The 13,472-nt window shown below is 36.0% G+C and overlaps 1 protein-coding gene across 4 annotated transcripts; it reads right to left on the bottom strand.

The window, feature by feature from the left end:
• Nucleotides 1-10,566: 10,566 nt before the first annotated feature.
• Nucleotides 10,567-12,530, bottom strand: LOC139845236 (protein ROH1D-like). Of its 4 annotated transcripts, none has more exons than XM_071835485.1 (2): nucleotides 12,403-12,530; nucleotides 10,567-12,199 (listed from the first exon to the last, which is right to left on the bottom strand). In XM_071835485.1, exon 2 carries the CDS (start codon nucleotides 12,009-12,011, stop codon nucleotides 10,839-10,841), a length of 1,173 nt encoding a protein of 390 aa, XP_071691586.1. In that variant the 5' UTR covers nucleotides 12,012-12,199; nucleotides 12,403-12,530; the 3' UTR covers nucleotides 10,567-10,838. The 4 variants fall into 4 exon arrangements, with proteins under 4 accessions (XP_071691586.1, XP_071691588.1, XP_071691587.1 ...); XM_071835487.1 differs by having other exon boundaries at nucleotides 10,567-12,066; nucleotides 12,403-12,504; XM_071835486.1 differs by having other exon boundaries at nucleotides 10,567-12,104; nucleotides 12,403-12,502.
• Between the last annotated feature and the right edge of the window lie 942 nt (nucleotides 12,531-13,472).

A 13,472-nucleotide genomic window follows, 5' to 3' on the forward strand; every position in this document is an offset into this window, starting at 1 on the left:
TGTTCATCCTCCACTTCTCGGATTTTAAATACTGTGCAGATCCTATTAAAGGTACGTAGATGTTCATTTGGATCTTCCTTCGGCGCACCACTAAATTGGCATTGATTAGTCACCATGTGTAGAATTTGTCCTTTGATTTCATAATCTGGCGCATTAATGTCTGGATGAGTAATTGCGTGACCTTGGCCAGTGCGTTTAGCTCTCATTCGGTCTTCCATACTTAAAGGTTCCAGATTCTCCATAATTGAATTTATTGAATCAGAATCACTAGAGGATTCTGATTTAATGGTTCGTTCCTCAACAATCTCTGTTTGAATGATTGGTGGTTCCGGAGGAAAATTTAATGGTTCAGGATCTATGAATCGTCCCTGAATATTCTCCGGATTCTCAATTGTGAGGTCGGGTTCAAAAAATGGATTATCGAAAATTTGAACTGGAGTACTTGGTCGACTGGATGACGATTCTAAAGAAAAATCAACGGCAGTAATATTTGCTAAATGTCTTGATCTAGTTACAGGTGGTGAACGTACAAAAGGTGGTGAACGTCTTGCTCGGTGCATTCACTGAATATCCTATTAGTTTTTAAAAGGAAAGAAAAATTATAATAAGTTATCCAATCAATAGACTTTTCTGATTTTGCCCACGTTTCGAATAGCCAAAAGATGCAGCAGAGGGGCAGGATTCGTTTGGTCTCAATATAATTGAGGACTGTTTGGCTCCAATAACCCGGTCCACGTACAAATCCAACTATTACTACGAACCAGAAAATTTTGATGTCTATCAATTTAACCACTTAAAATAAATTTTCGTAATTTTAAGAAATTTAGATAAGAAGTAGAATAAAAATCTATGTCCTAAAAACTAGAATAGCGAGAAATAAGAAAGAAAAAGAGCGTGTCGAAAAAGGTCGAAAAAGAAAAATGGTTGAAAAATAAAAGGTGACGGAAAAATAAAAGAAACTTATAAAACTTAAAAACACTTGACTAACCTAACCTTATTACTACAACTAACTTAAAATTATAATCGCAAATTGAAATTACTAATTGGAATGATAATTGATACATAGGTAAAAGGTGTCTAAAAATATTAAAGCTTACAAGAAAAACTATATCCCAAATGGCAATAACTTAAAAAGAAACTAAAACTTAAAAAGGCGTCGCAAAATTCTAAAGTACCTAAATCTTAGTCTAAAGAAAAAGCACTTAAGGGATTTTACGGCAAAGCCTAAAAATCTATAAATAAAAATAATTATGGCAAAAACTATGAATTAAAACTAAATACGAGCGAAAAATACAAATATTACGCTAAAACGATTAAAAAGGGACAAAATATAAAAATATACAAAAAGTTGTAAAAAGTACAATTTTTATAAAAATATTATTTTTATATTATTTATTTAATAAAACTATTAATTTTAAACTTTAAATAACTAATTAAACATAAAAATACAAATTAAATATAAAAACTAAATTAAATTATAAAATATATAACCCTAATTTGGGTTTAAATATATTAATAATAATAATTATCTGTAATTAATGCAGTATGATGTCAAACTGTGGCGTGTCAGACGGGCTCATGCGATCGCATGAGTCCTAAGTTACCCAGCCATGCGATCGCATGGGCTAGGGTTTCGGGCCAGTTACTGGACTGCTACAGTACTGGACTCGAGTGTGTTTTTTTTTATATAGTGTTGCGCTTTCGGCTTTTAAGCTAGATTTGTCCCCGGCAGCGGCGCCAAAAATACTTGATAGTTAAAGCTAAGGGGTATAAAATACTATTAATTTTTAGCATGAAATACTATTAAATACGATACAATTTTTACACAAGATATTTATTTATTTATAGAATGGATATACTTAAACCTTTCTACAACACTTATAGGCAGTGTACCTAATCGTACAGTAGTGTAGTTTTTAGTAAGTCCGGTTCGTTCCACAGGGAAAATCTTTAAACAAAGCTTAACGCTATATTAGTTTACTTTTATAAAAATACAAATATATATATAAGTAATATTATTATTATAAAGGGGGGGTTTTTACCGTTTAATGACCGGTTTGTCGATTTTAAAACTTTAGTCGCAGTTAAAACCAAATGTAAAATAATAAATAAATACAAGACTTAATTTAAAGCGTAAAGTAAATAACGATAATGAAATTGCGAATAATAAAAGTGCGATAAAATAAACTTGCGATAATTAAAAAGTACGATAATTAAAAGTGCAATTAAATACAATAACAATAAAAATGCGATAATTAGAAGTGCAATTAAATATAAAATAAAGGAAATTAAATATGAAATAAAAGAATTATGCTTATTTAAACTTTCGTAACCATGATGTTTGACGTGTTGATTTTAGTTTTATGCCCATGGGTTAATTGTCCTTTGTCCTGGATTATTTAATATGTCCATACAGATTTGTCCATAACAGTCCATCAGTCATAAATATAAAGTGCGAGTGTCCTCGTCAAATTATCCTTATACCCGAAGTTAAATATTCCAACTAATTGGGGACTTAAACTGTAACAAGATTTTAATACTTTGTTTAATAATTACACCAGGATGTCGACTGAGTGTAACCCAAGGTTTTAATATTTTGTTATCAATTATACCAAGTGTCCTTGTACATAATTTCACCCCTGTTTTAATTATTCTAGTGGCTATTAATCCATTCCCGTGTCCGGTTAAATGAACGATTATTCGTACATATAAATACCCCGCCCATCGTGTCCGATCGAGTGTATATGGTTATTTATAGGGACGCCCAATTGTAAATCTTTATATTAACATTAACAAACTATCATTTAGTTAAACAAATATAAAGCCCATTAATAGCCCATAGTCTAATTTCCACAAGTGTCGTTCTTTTGTCCAAACCCCAATTATGGTACAAAGCCCAATTACGCAATTTTAGTAATTAGCCCAACATCATGATTACTTCGGATTAAATAAGCATAATAATAACTTAGCTACGAGACATTAATATAAAAATGTTGAACATAACTTACAATGATTAAAAATTGCGTAGCGTTACACGGACAGAATTTCGACTTACACCCTTACAACATTTGCTAACATACCCTTATTATTAGAATTATAATTAAAATTAAAATTAAAATATAAATTATAAATATAAATATTACGTATATAGATAGAGAGATTGATGGATATATATTTTTTTGCGTTCACCAAACTGCGAATTTATAGGAGATGTGGCCTGACTTTTCATGCCATGCGATCGCATGGACTTTCTTCTTCCTGGCCATGCGATCGCATGGCCAGCTGGGAGAGCTCACATGTTGCTTGTTTCCTTGTGCCGACGTTTTATAAATATAATATAATATATATATTAATTTTAAGAATTAATTATATATTATATTATATTATATTCATATGCATAGTTGACTTGTAATTTTTAGTCCGTTGCGTCGAGCGTTGAGAGTTGACTCAGGTCCCGGTTCCGGATTTTTGAACGTCCTTGCGTACAATTTAATATCTTGTACTTTGCGTTTTGAATCTTGTACTCATGTGATTTCGAGACGTTTCTTATCAATAATTGGAACCTCTTTGATTGTATTTTGTACTTTTGAGCTTTTTGGACCTTTGCGTCTTCAATTCATCGAATCTATCTTTTGTCTTTACCTTTTATTATTTAAACGAATATCACTTGTAAATAGAACAATTGCAACTAAAAGCTTGTCTTTCTTGAGGAATAATGCTATGAAATATATGTTTGCTTTTAGCATTATCACTCCCAATGGTGATGTGCTTGGTCGAATGAAACCACGTTCTAATAGTTCTTGCAGTTGGCTTTGCAGTTTTTTCATCTCGCTGGGTGCGAGTCTGTAAGGAGCACGAGCTATTGGTGCAGCTCCTGGTACAAGATCTATTTGAAATTCAACAGATCGATGTGGAGGTAGTTTCGGTAATTCTTTCGGAAATACATCGGAAAATTCTTTTGCGACGGGAACATCATTGATGCTCTTTTCTTCAGTTTGTACTTTCTCGACGTGTGCTAGAACAGCATAGCAACCTTTTCTTATTAGTTTTTGTGCCTTCAAATTACTAATAAGATGTAGCTTCGTGTTGCCCTTTTCTCCGTACACCATTAAGGGTTCTCCTTCTTCTCGTACAATGCGAATTGCATTTTTGTAACATACGATATCTGCTTTCATCTCCTTCAGCCAGTTCATGCCAACTATTACATCAAAACTCCCTAACTCTACTGGTATCAAATCAATCTTAAATATTTCGCTACCCAGTTTAATTTCTCGATTCCGGCATATATAATCAGCTGAAATTAATTTACCGTTTGCTAATTCGAGTAAAAATTTACTATCCAATGGCGTCAATGGACAATTTAATTTAGCACAAAAATCTCTACTCATATAGCTTCTATCCGCACCCGAATTAAATAAAACGTAAGCAGATTTATTGTCAATAAGAAACGTACCCGTAACAAGCTCCGGGTCTTCCTGTGCCTCTGCCGCATTAATATTGAAAACTCTTCCGCGGCCTTGTCCATTCGTGTTCTCCTGGTTCATGCAATTTCTAATAATGTGGCCCGGTTTTCCACATTTATAACAAACTACATTGGCATAACTTGCTCCGACACTACTTGCTCCGCCATTACTCGTTCTGACACCATTTGTTCCTTTCGTTCTGTTAACCCCTGGTCCGTAGACGTCACACTTCGCTGCTCTATGACCATTTCTTTTACAATTGTTGCAAAATTTGGTGCAGAACCCCGAGTGATACTTTTCACACCTTTGGCATAGCTGCTTCTGATTGTTGTTGTTGTTGCGGTTGTTATTGTTGTTGGGATGATTGTTGTAGTAATAGTTGTTGTTGTTGTTGTTGTGCCGTTTGTTGTAGTTGCGATTGATGTTGCGATTGTTGGGATAGTTGTTGTTGTTTTGGTGACGCTTATCACCGTTTTCCTCCCACTTTCTTTTAACTAGCTTCACGTTGGCCTCTTCGGCCGCCTGTTCTTTAATTCTTCCCTCAATCTGGTTCACTAGTTTGTGAGCCATTCTACATGCCTTTTGTATGGAGGCAGGCTCGTGTGAACTTATATCTTCTTGGATTATCTTCGGTAACCCTTTCACAAACGCGTCGATCTTCTCTTCCTCATCTTCGAACGCTCTCGGACACAATAGGCACAATTCTGTGAATCGTCTTTCGTACGAAGTAATATCGAATCCCTGTGTTCGTAACCCTCTATGTTCTGACTTGAGCTTATTGACCTCGGTTCTGGGATGGTACTTCTCGTTCATCAAGTGCTTGAATGCTGATCACGGTAGCGCGTAAGCAACATCTTGTCCCACTTGCTCTAGATAGGTATTCCACCATGTTAACGCAATACCTGTGAAGGTATGCGTAGCGTACTTCACTTTGTCTCCTTCAGCACACTTACTTATGGCAAACACCGATTCAACTTTCTCGGTCCATCGTTTCAATCCGATTGGTCCTTCAGTCCCATCAAATTCTGAGGTTTGCAGGCAGTGAATTCCTTGTAGGAGCATCCTACACGATTTCTTGCGCCGTTAGCTGTATTGCTAGATTCAAAGTTATTGTTGGTATGTAGCACGGCCTGTACTGCGGCTATATTTGAAGCAAGAAAGGCATGAAATTCCTCTTCGCTCATATTCAAGGTGTGTCGAGTAGTCGGTGTCATTTCCTTCAAAATAGTCAAATGAAACAAGTTAATCATATAGAATATTAAGAGTAGTCAATAGTATCTCGTAGCATAATATGAACTCATTTATAAAAGCTTTTTCTTCATATTAGCATTTTATAAGTTTAAATTCGGGTACTACCTACCCGTTAAGTTCATACTTAGTAGCTAATATACAATTCAACTACTACAATTCCATATGAAAAACTGATTATAATAATATATCACATACAAATATTCTTCAAACTTACAACTTCGCTATATTACATATAACATGAAATATAGTACACTATGATACAGGACAGTTTTGAAGATAAATCTAGTTAATACGCAAGTTGTTCAGCAAAGGAAATAAAGACACGTAATTCCTAAGTCCAGAAACAAGTCATGCATTCTGGTTTTACTAAGATGACTTTCCATCCTTGGTCTTGTGGAAAATAACCGTTATGACCATTGGCTAGGCAGCATGTTGTAATGTCGTCAAAAGGACGAGGGTTTCGTAATGTCCAACAGCCCCGTAATAATCTAAAAACCTTGTTTCTCACCCCAACTACTGAATCCGTCACTTGTGGGAAAGTTTTATTTAAAAGCTGCAATCCGATGTTCTTTTTCTCACTTTGGTAAGAAGCGAACATCACTAACCCGTAAGCATAACATGCTTCTTTATGTTGCATGTTAGAAGCTCTTTCTAATTCATGAAATCCTATGTTGGGATATGTTGAGTCAAAATAGGTTCTTAACCCGTAACGTAAAATTGCATTTGGGTTCCCCGCATTTAATGCTTTAAAGAAAACACGGCGTAACTTAAAGTCTCCCCAATGTGATATACCCCACCTATCAAAGGAAAGCCTTTTATAAACTAAGGCATTTCTGGAAAGTCTTTCAAATGTTTGACAAGTTAATTTCGCCATAACTAAATGTGCTGATGAATTCTGACCGACTCTAGACAAGATTTCCTCAATCATATCCTCTGGTAGGTCTTCTAAAATATTCGGTTGTCTACCCTTAACGTCCATTTTGTTTTTATACTGTAAAATAGACAAGGATATGATTGAGGTCAAAATCTCGCAACGAGATCAATTAATATGGAACGTTTATAATCAATATGAACGGGACATTTCAAAAACCCTAGAGTTGCGATCGTGAAGACGATCATGGAGAAGATCCGGCGATAACTGCAGTGTGCATTGCGGACTTGCGGTGGCGGCGTTGCGGTGTGATCGAATGATCGTATGAGGTGGTGCTTTCATTGAGAGAGTAAGAGTTGTATGCGATTGGGAGATTGTGAACTTGATGTAGGTTTTGCCCCATATTTATAGATGGGAATTAGGGTTAATTGACTTGGGGCCCAAGTTAATTGTGTAGACCCTAATTGGGCTAAACCCTACGTCATCAAGTCTCCCAAGTTCGGTATGATATTTTTGTCAAGTATCGTATCGAACTTCTCATTATGCTGCGAAAAATAAGTTCACATGAGTCTGCGCAAACAACTGTGCGTAAACCCGCGAACAGATGCGCAAAGAACCGCATGCAGAGTGTGCAGGGAAACCGCGTGAACTACCATGCGTAAAACCGCATGAAAATTGCGTCTAAAGTCGCGGACAACTGTGCGCAAAGTGTACGTAACCTGGACAAAAGCGCGTGGACAGTTGCGCAAGCGCGCGAACATCTGCGCTAAATATTCATGTACTTAAACCGCATATAACGAATTAAAAGCTCAATAAGAAAAGAAAAACCTTCTCAAACCGAACGATAGACGGTAGAAACACGAGACATAATGCATCGTGCCCCACGGTGGGCGCCAAATGTTCATGCATATTTTTTCCAAGGGAAAACATACACACGGACATCAATGCGAAAGGGTTTTTTTAGGCGTCAACGTCGTTAATCTCCGGTCCGGTTACCGTGAATAACCCGTACCCGAGATTATGATCTCGGGAGGGTGGCCAACGAATTGCCCGCCGGTCGATAGTCAGACCTTATCGACGGCAAAGGGAGAAAAAACCCTACAAGACCCGTAGGTAAAAACCCTAGAGTTGCGATCGTGAAGACGATCGTGGAGAAGATCCAACGATAACTGCCGTGTACGTTGCGGACTTGCGGTGGCGGCGTTGCGGTGTGATCGAATGATCGTATGAGGTGGTGCTTTCATTGAGAGAGTAAGAGTTGTATGCGATTGGGAGATTGTGAACTTGATGTAGGTTTTGCCCCATATTTATATATGGGAATTAGGGTTAATTGACTTGGGGCTCAAGTTAATTGTGTAGACCCTAATTGGGCTAAACCATACGTCATCACTGTGTAGTGAAGTGCTTGGATGGTGTCGAATTCTCTAAGCTCATGGCAACTTTTATGGCACGTGATGATCTTCTTCTTGTCAATCCTTTTAAAAACAGGGCACATAGGTTAATTAGATTCATTTGGGTGGAGAATAGAGGACTTCCAGCGAGCTTTACCTCGCTTGAAAATATCAGGGTCGCAATGAGTTTGTTTGGAAATATGCTTGCGGTTGCGAAATCTACGGTACTTTTGGGTCAATTGGGTGTGTTTTACGTCTTCATTAAGACAGAAAGTGTGGGACGACGAAAAAGTGGAGGCGGTAAAAGATTTGGGATGTAGTTACCGGCTTGAAGTGTGGATCGAAGAGGTTGACAATGTTTCTTTGATTGAATGAGTCGTAGAGTGTGGTTTTTCACCTGATATGGCAGTTGGTTCTAATCGTGCGATTTTGTTGGGTGTTCTAGCGCCGGACTGTCGTGAAAAGATGCCAAGATAGGATGATGCGGCTGCGGACTACGGTATACCCACATCGAAGATCTGTGCTAATCAAATCGATTTCATTCAAGAAGCATTAAAAGCGGTCTTTGTTAAGGATTTGGTTCGATGAATAGCTCTTTGTTGGTGGAGTTCGTGCAACTGAGGCAAAAGAATCATTTTTTTCTGACCATCCCAAGTTTTTTGTGTTTTCAAATCGTACAAGTAAATGCGTCCGGTTTGAATTATTTTCTCTAGTAATGGTTTGTTTTTAGGTTGTTGATGTGTGTTTCTAGGTGCGGTTATGTTTGGTTTTTTTTTTTCTTTTGGTTCGGTTCGTCACGGCTTGCTCTTAGATACCATAGCTTGTTAAGTTTGTTTGTCGTTTGCTTTCTAGTTACGACGCTTGACATTATGTATCTCATTTGTCTGGGCTCTTTCACCATTTGATGAAAGTCAACAGTTGACAGTTATTGTTATAATAACAAGTTAACAGCATGCATAGCAAGTTAGCAACATTAATTTTGGTGCCCTAAAGTCTTAGTTAATATGCATTTTTTCAATTAAGCTGCGTGGGATGATGACATATCTAGTCATACTGTGGGGGCGGTATTATACTATTATTATGATAGCAATAGCGATGATTCCGGATCATGCTGCAAATTTTTGATCCAATTACAGGCTCAGGTGCCAATGCACCGTTTCACTTCAACATCGCATTTGTTTTGTATGTAAGCAATTTGTGAGTGCAACCGGCCGGCTGCAATACGTCACATAACGGAAACAAACAAGGTTAGCTTGGTTATATAAGTGAATTTTGTTAGTGCATAATCCCTAGTTCTACGTTTATCATTTGTTTACACTCGGTCATCTAATAACATTTAATATTGTGACTATTGAATCTTTATGTGTGTGTGTGTGTTAATGTTTTATCACAGTCGACCGACTATCTTAGACAGTAGACAGACTGTGTCTGATGGCAGTATAAATACGGGTTTAGACCTCCATTGTGAGGTTAGTCATTCCATTAACCCTAATCCGTGTGTTTTCGTTCTAGCCGTTTCCCAAGTCCAAAACCCACCGAATAATCACGTTAGGAGTCGTTCTAATCTAGATTTCATCCTAGGTTTGACTCATTCGACCCTGACACGGCCCGTTATTCGATTAATCTTTGTTTTAGAGTTTTCCGCCTCTAGATCGAGTTACAAACGATTTAAGATCCTTAGTCTTAACGTCTACAAATTTATCGACGATTTTCTTAGTATAGGCATATATCATCAAAATAGAGTTGATGATATCGGGATTCGAAATGGAACATGCAAGGCAGTTGAACAGCGAGGTACAAATTTCATCAAAAACATCTATGCAAGTATATACTGAAGGTTTTTGAACAGTAATATGTTTGATTGAAGGGATCTTTTTGTACTGCTAGACTAAAGGCATTATATAGATGTACTAACTTATGTAAATTTGCTGACCTCCAATTAGTATAAGATTTGTGTAATTTAAATCAATCACTTCCTTGATATCTACATTTAGCTATCTAAATAAGAAATTCAGCACCAGGTTTAAACAAATTCATTCTTAGAAATCTAAATCTCTAAGTCAGGTAGTATATAACCAGGAATAAATTAATTTCAGTTTGAAAATGGGTCATGTACGCTGGGCTGGGCTCAGTGGGCTGGACTGAGCAATTTGATAAATACAATTCCATGGGTTGGGTTAAAGGTACAGGGCCAAACCAGTCTGTTGCATGGTTGGTGGGTAGTTGATATCAAAGAGGGGACCAACAGATTATAAATCTATTGATAATTATTAATAGGTACCATAAAACATGGGCTAGACCCCAAGTATTTATGTCTAGCCAGAAATCATGTTAACTTGTTCCACTCAATTAATTCATTGCTGCCTATATATGTGACCTTCACCTAATGCACACTCAATATTTCATTTATTTGAGCATACCAAAATGTATATATGATTAATTATTTCAAATCCATCACACTCTTCCAAACTAAACATCACATGTTGCATCACATTTACTCTTTCATTATCACTGATTTAAGCTACTAAAATAATATTCTATTCCATATACATTATTATATCACAAGTTTACTTACAGTTATTCTCCAGTATAGCAGGGCAGGTATATATGTAACAAAGAATAAAATAATCAATGAAACAAAAGAAAAGGATGATACAGATAAAATAAAGATCAATAATTTAACATAAAGAAACATGAATAAAGGTATAAACACATAAAAAGTATACTCGAACTACACAAATTACCATTTCATTATCCATTTAATTGTCCACTGAATCTGATCCACTTTTCTCCTGCAACACAACTAGACATAAAAAAAACAAAGTTTTTTATTCTTTTCTTTTTTCTCTTGACATTTGATACTCAAGATTGTGGCCTGCCCAGAATTTCGAGACCCTCGGTTCTGCAAGACATGATTTTGCGAAACACTTCTCTCAATTGTCGTTCAAACGGGTCCAATCCATTCTTAAACGTATTACAAACCCGAGCCACTTCTTGAATGCCTGTTTGCACTTCTTCCTTCTGTTCTGCAGTCAATGGAAACTGGTTGACCGAGTCAACCAAATCCGTGACCAAATTAATCGACTTTTCCATTTGGTAAATCTCCTTTAGCAGCCCAACACTGTTCTTTCGTTTCTTGGATTCATCCATAATCCTAATATGAAGCAAGTTTAATGGAGTACCCCATGAAAACTGCCTAGGTACAGAAAAATGAACTTGAAGATTTCGATCTTGACATGGGATTGCAACCACCAAAACCCACAAAACAAACACGAGAACAAAACCCATTGTGTAAACAATGTTAGCCAAACCATTAGTCGCTGAAATTTCATGAGCTCGAGGTGGGACCAACCCATTAGCTATTGACTGAAGCTGCTTACTTGCTGACCATGAATTCGGCACACTCCAAGAAAGAGACCTCGAGTGTCCTGTTTTTTGTTGATGTTCTTTCCCCTTATTCGGGCGCCCAAAAGATCGGTTTCTGTTTGAAAAAACGGACCCCGCTTCTTTATTTTCATCAAGCATGATAATCGCTAAATCGGTCAATGCTTTCTTTGCTCTCTTAAACTGCCCTTCAACCATTACATTTCTCTGTTTTGAGTTAAAAGCACCAGAAACAATCTCCAATTGTTTATGCCAAAGACGAATCTTTTCAATCCCATCACGAACAGCGTTACAAATGTCAAGTGCCCGAATACTCCTATCGAAAAAATCAGTCACAAACTTATCTAAAGGCGGTTTTGAAAGATCTGCCTCGTTTTGGGACAGTATCACTTTAAATTCTTCTTGACAAGAAATAAAGGCATCCAATAATTTAGATATCCAATCAAGAGACAAAAGTTCATCAGCAGAAGTAGCTGAAAGTGCACGAAACTGCCTGAAAACTTGATGATCAAAAGATCCAAGTTCACAATGAAATTCAGAACTAGATTCACTATTAACATCCATTGAATGAATTTGATTATGATCGTTCCCGATTCCCATAATCGATCTGCGAAAGGTACCAAATGGCATATTATAACCACTCGTCGGCATATCGATATACACCCAAAATTATTTACCCTTTTTCTCAATTACACAAAAGCCCCAACTGCCAAAACCAAACTTATCATCTCAAATTAACTCAAACTGTATTAAAATTAGACTCAAAGTTAAACTCAAACATAAAGTTCTAAACTTTATCTAAATAAAGTTAGGGAACCAGCTCTTAAAGTACACTCAACCTGCAAATTTTAGCAAAATTAACAAATTTATTAAACAAAAGTACAAAACCCTAAGAACCAAAACTAAACACATACAATTCCTAACAATATACATGCAATTCAAGCAAGCACATGAAATTAACAACTAGAAAAGGAGATTTTTGTTGAAAACAGATGATCTTAAGTACATTAAAGCAATAATTAGATGAGATCAAAGAGAGTACCTTTAGAGGATGAAGTTTCCAAAGTTAAAGGATTGTGATTTTTGAACCCTAGTTTCCAAATATTAATGTTATATTTTTATTTATTTTGTTTTAAGTTTTTGGTTTTGAGAGAGTATAGAAGTAGTGACTGGCTGGATGTTTTTGCTTAAATGGAATACACAAACTTGTAAGCGTTTCAAACATGGAAGCAAAAAACCAACAAAACATTTCTTACTCGTTGTCAGATTAATATTTAATATTTAATATAAAAAAATACAATATACTGATTATTATTATTCATTATTTTATCGAATATTTCTTCTAATACTCCGTATTAAACATTAAAGTGACCAATGAGCATGAGTATTTTTTTTAATGGTTAGAAATTAAAAAGTGGGTTGTCATAGCATGGAAGATCATGTAGAAAAAAAAAAAAAAAAAAAAAAAAAAAAAAAAAAAACAACTCAAATTCTGATATTAATATGAGTATTTTAATGTAGTAATATTTCTGCATCAAAGTATAAAAGTAATGTATCATTGTTTATATCAACTTCAAATTGATCTTCCATTTTTCTTCTCAATAATTTTTTTTTTTTTTTTTTGAAAGGCAAAATAATTTTATTAATATATAAATATATGTACATTATACATCCCCGAAAAGTAACAAACATCCAACGATTATAACTACTAGACAAATGGAATTAAAAACCGACTATAAGTAAAACCCCCAGGAGAGGGGACTCAACGAATCGAGTAGGGACACGAAGTAGTACACAGTGCTGATCGAGCAGCGACAAAGCATAAACTCCAAGGCCCGTTTAACCCCTGAAGATCTTGCCTTATAGAAGGTTAGCCACGAGAAGCATAGGGGATGCTGTGGGGTATTAGCCAATGCCCACTCTTGATGTAACAACGCAATACGAGCTTGGGTTAATGAGCCATTGTGACCATTGAATTTGAGCTTTCTTTATTCGACCCGAAATCCATTTAAAGGATGAAAGTTGGATATCCGCTAGAATTGAAGGTATGTCCCATATTTGGTTTTGAAAGATTTTTAGGTTGCGATATCTCCAAATAGAATAACCGCAGAC

The sequence above is a fragment of the Rutidosis leptorrhynchoides genome, chromosome 4, assembly GCF_046630445.1.
Source record: "Rutidosis leptorrhynchoides isolate AG116_Rl617_1_P2 chromosome 4, CSIRO_AGI_Rlap_v1, whole genome shotgun sequence".
Classification (NCBI taxonomy): domain Eukaryota; kingdom Viridiplantae; phylum Streptophyta; class Magnoliopsida; order Asterales; family Asteraceae; genus Rutidosis; species Rutidosis leptorrhynchoides.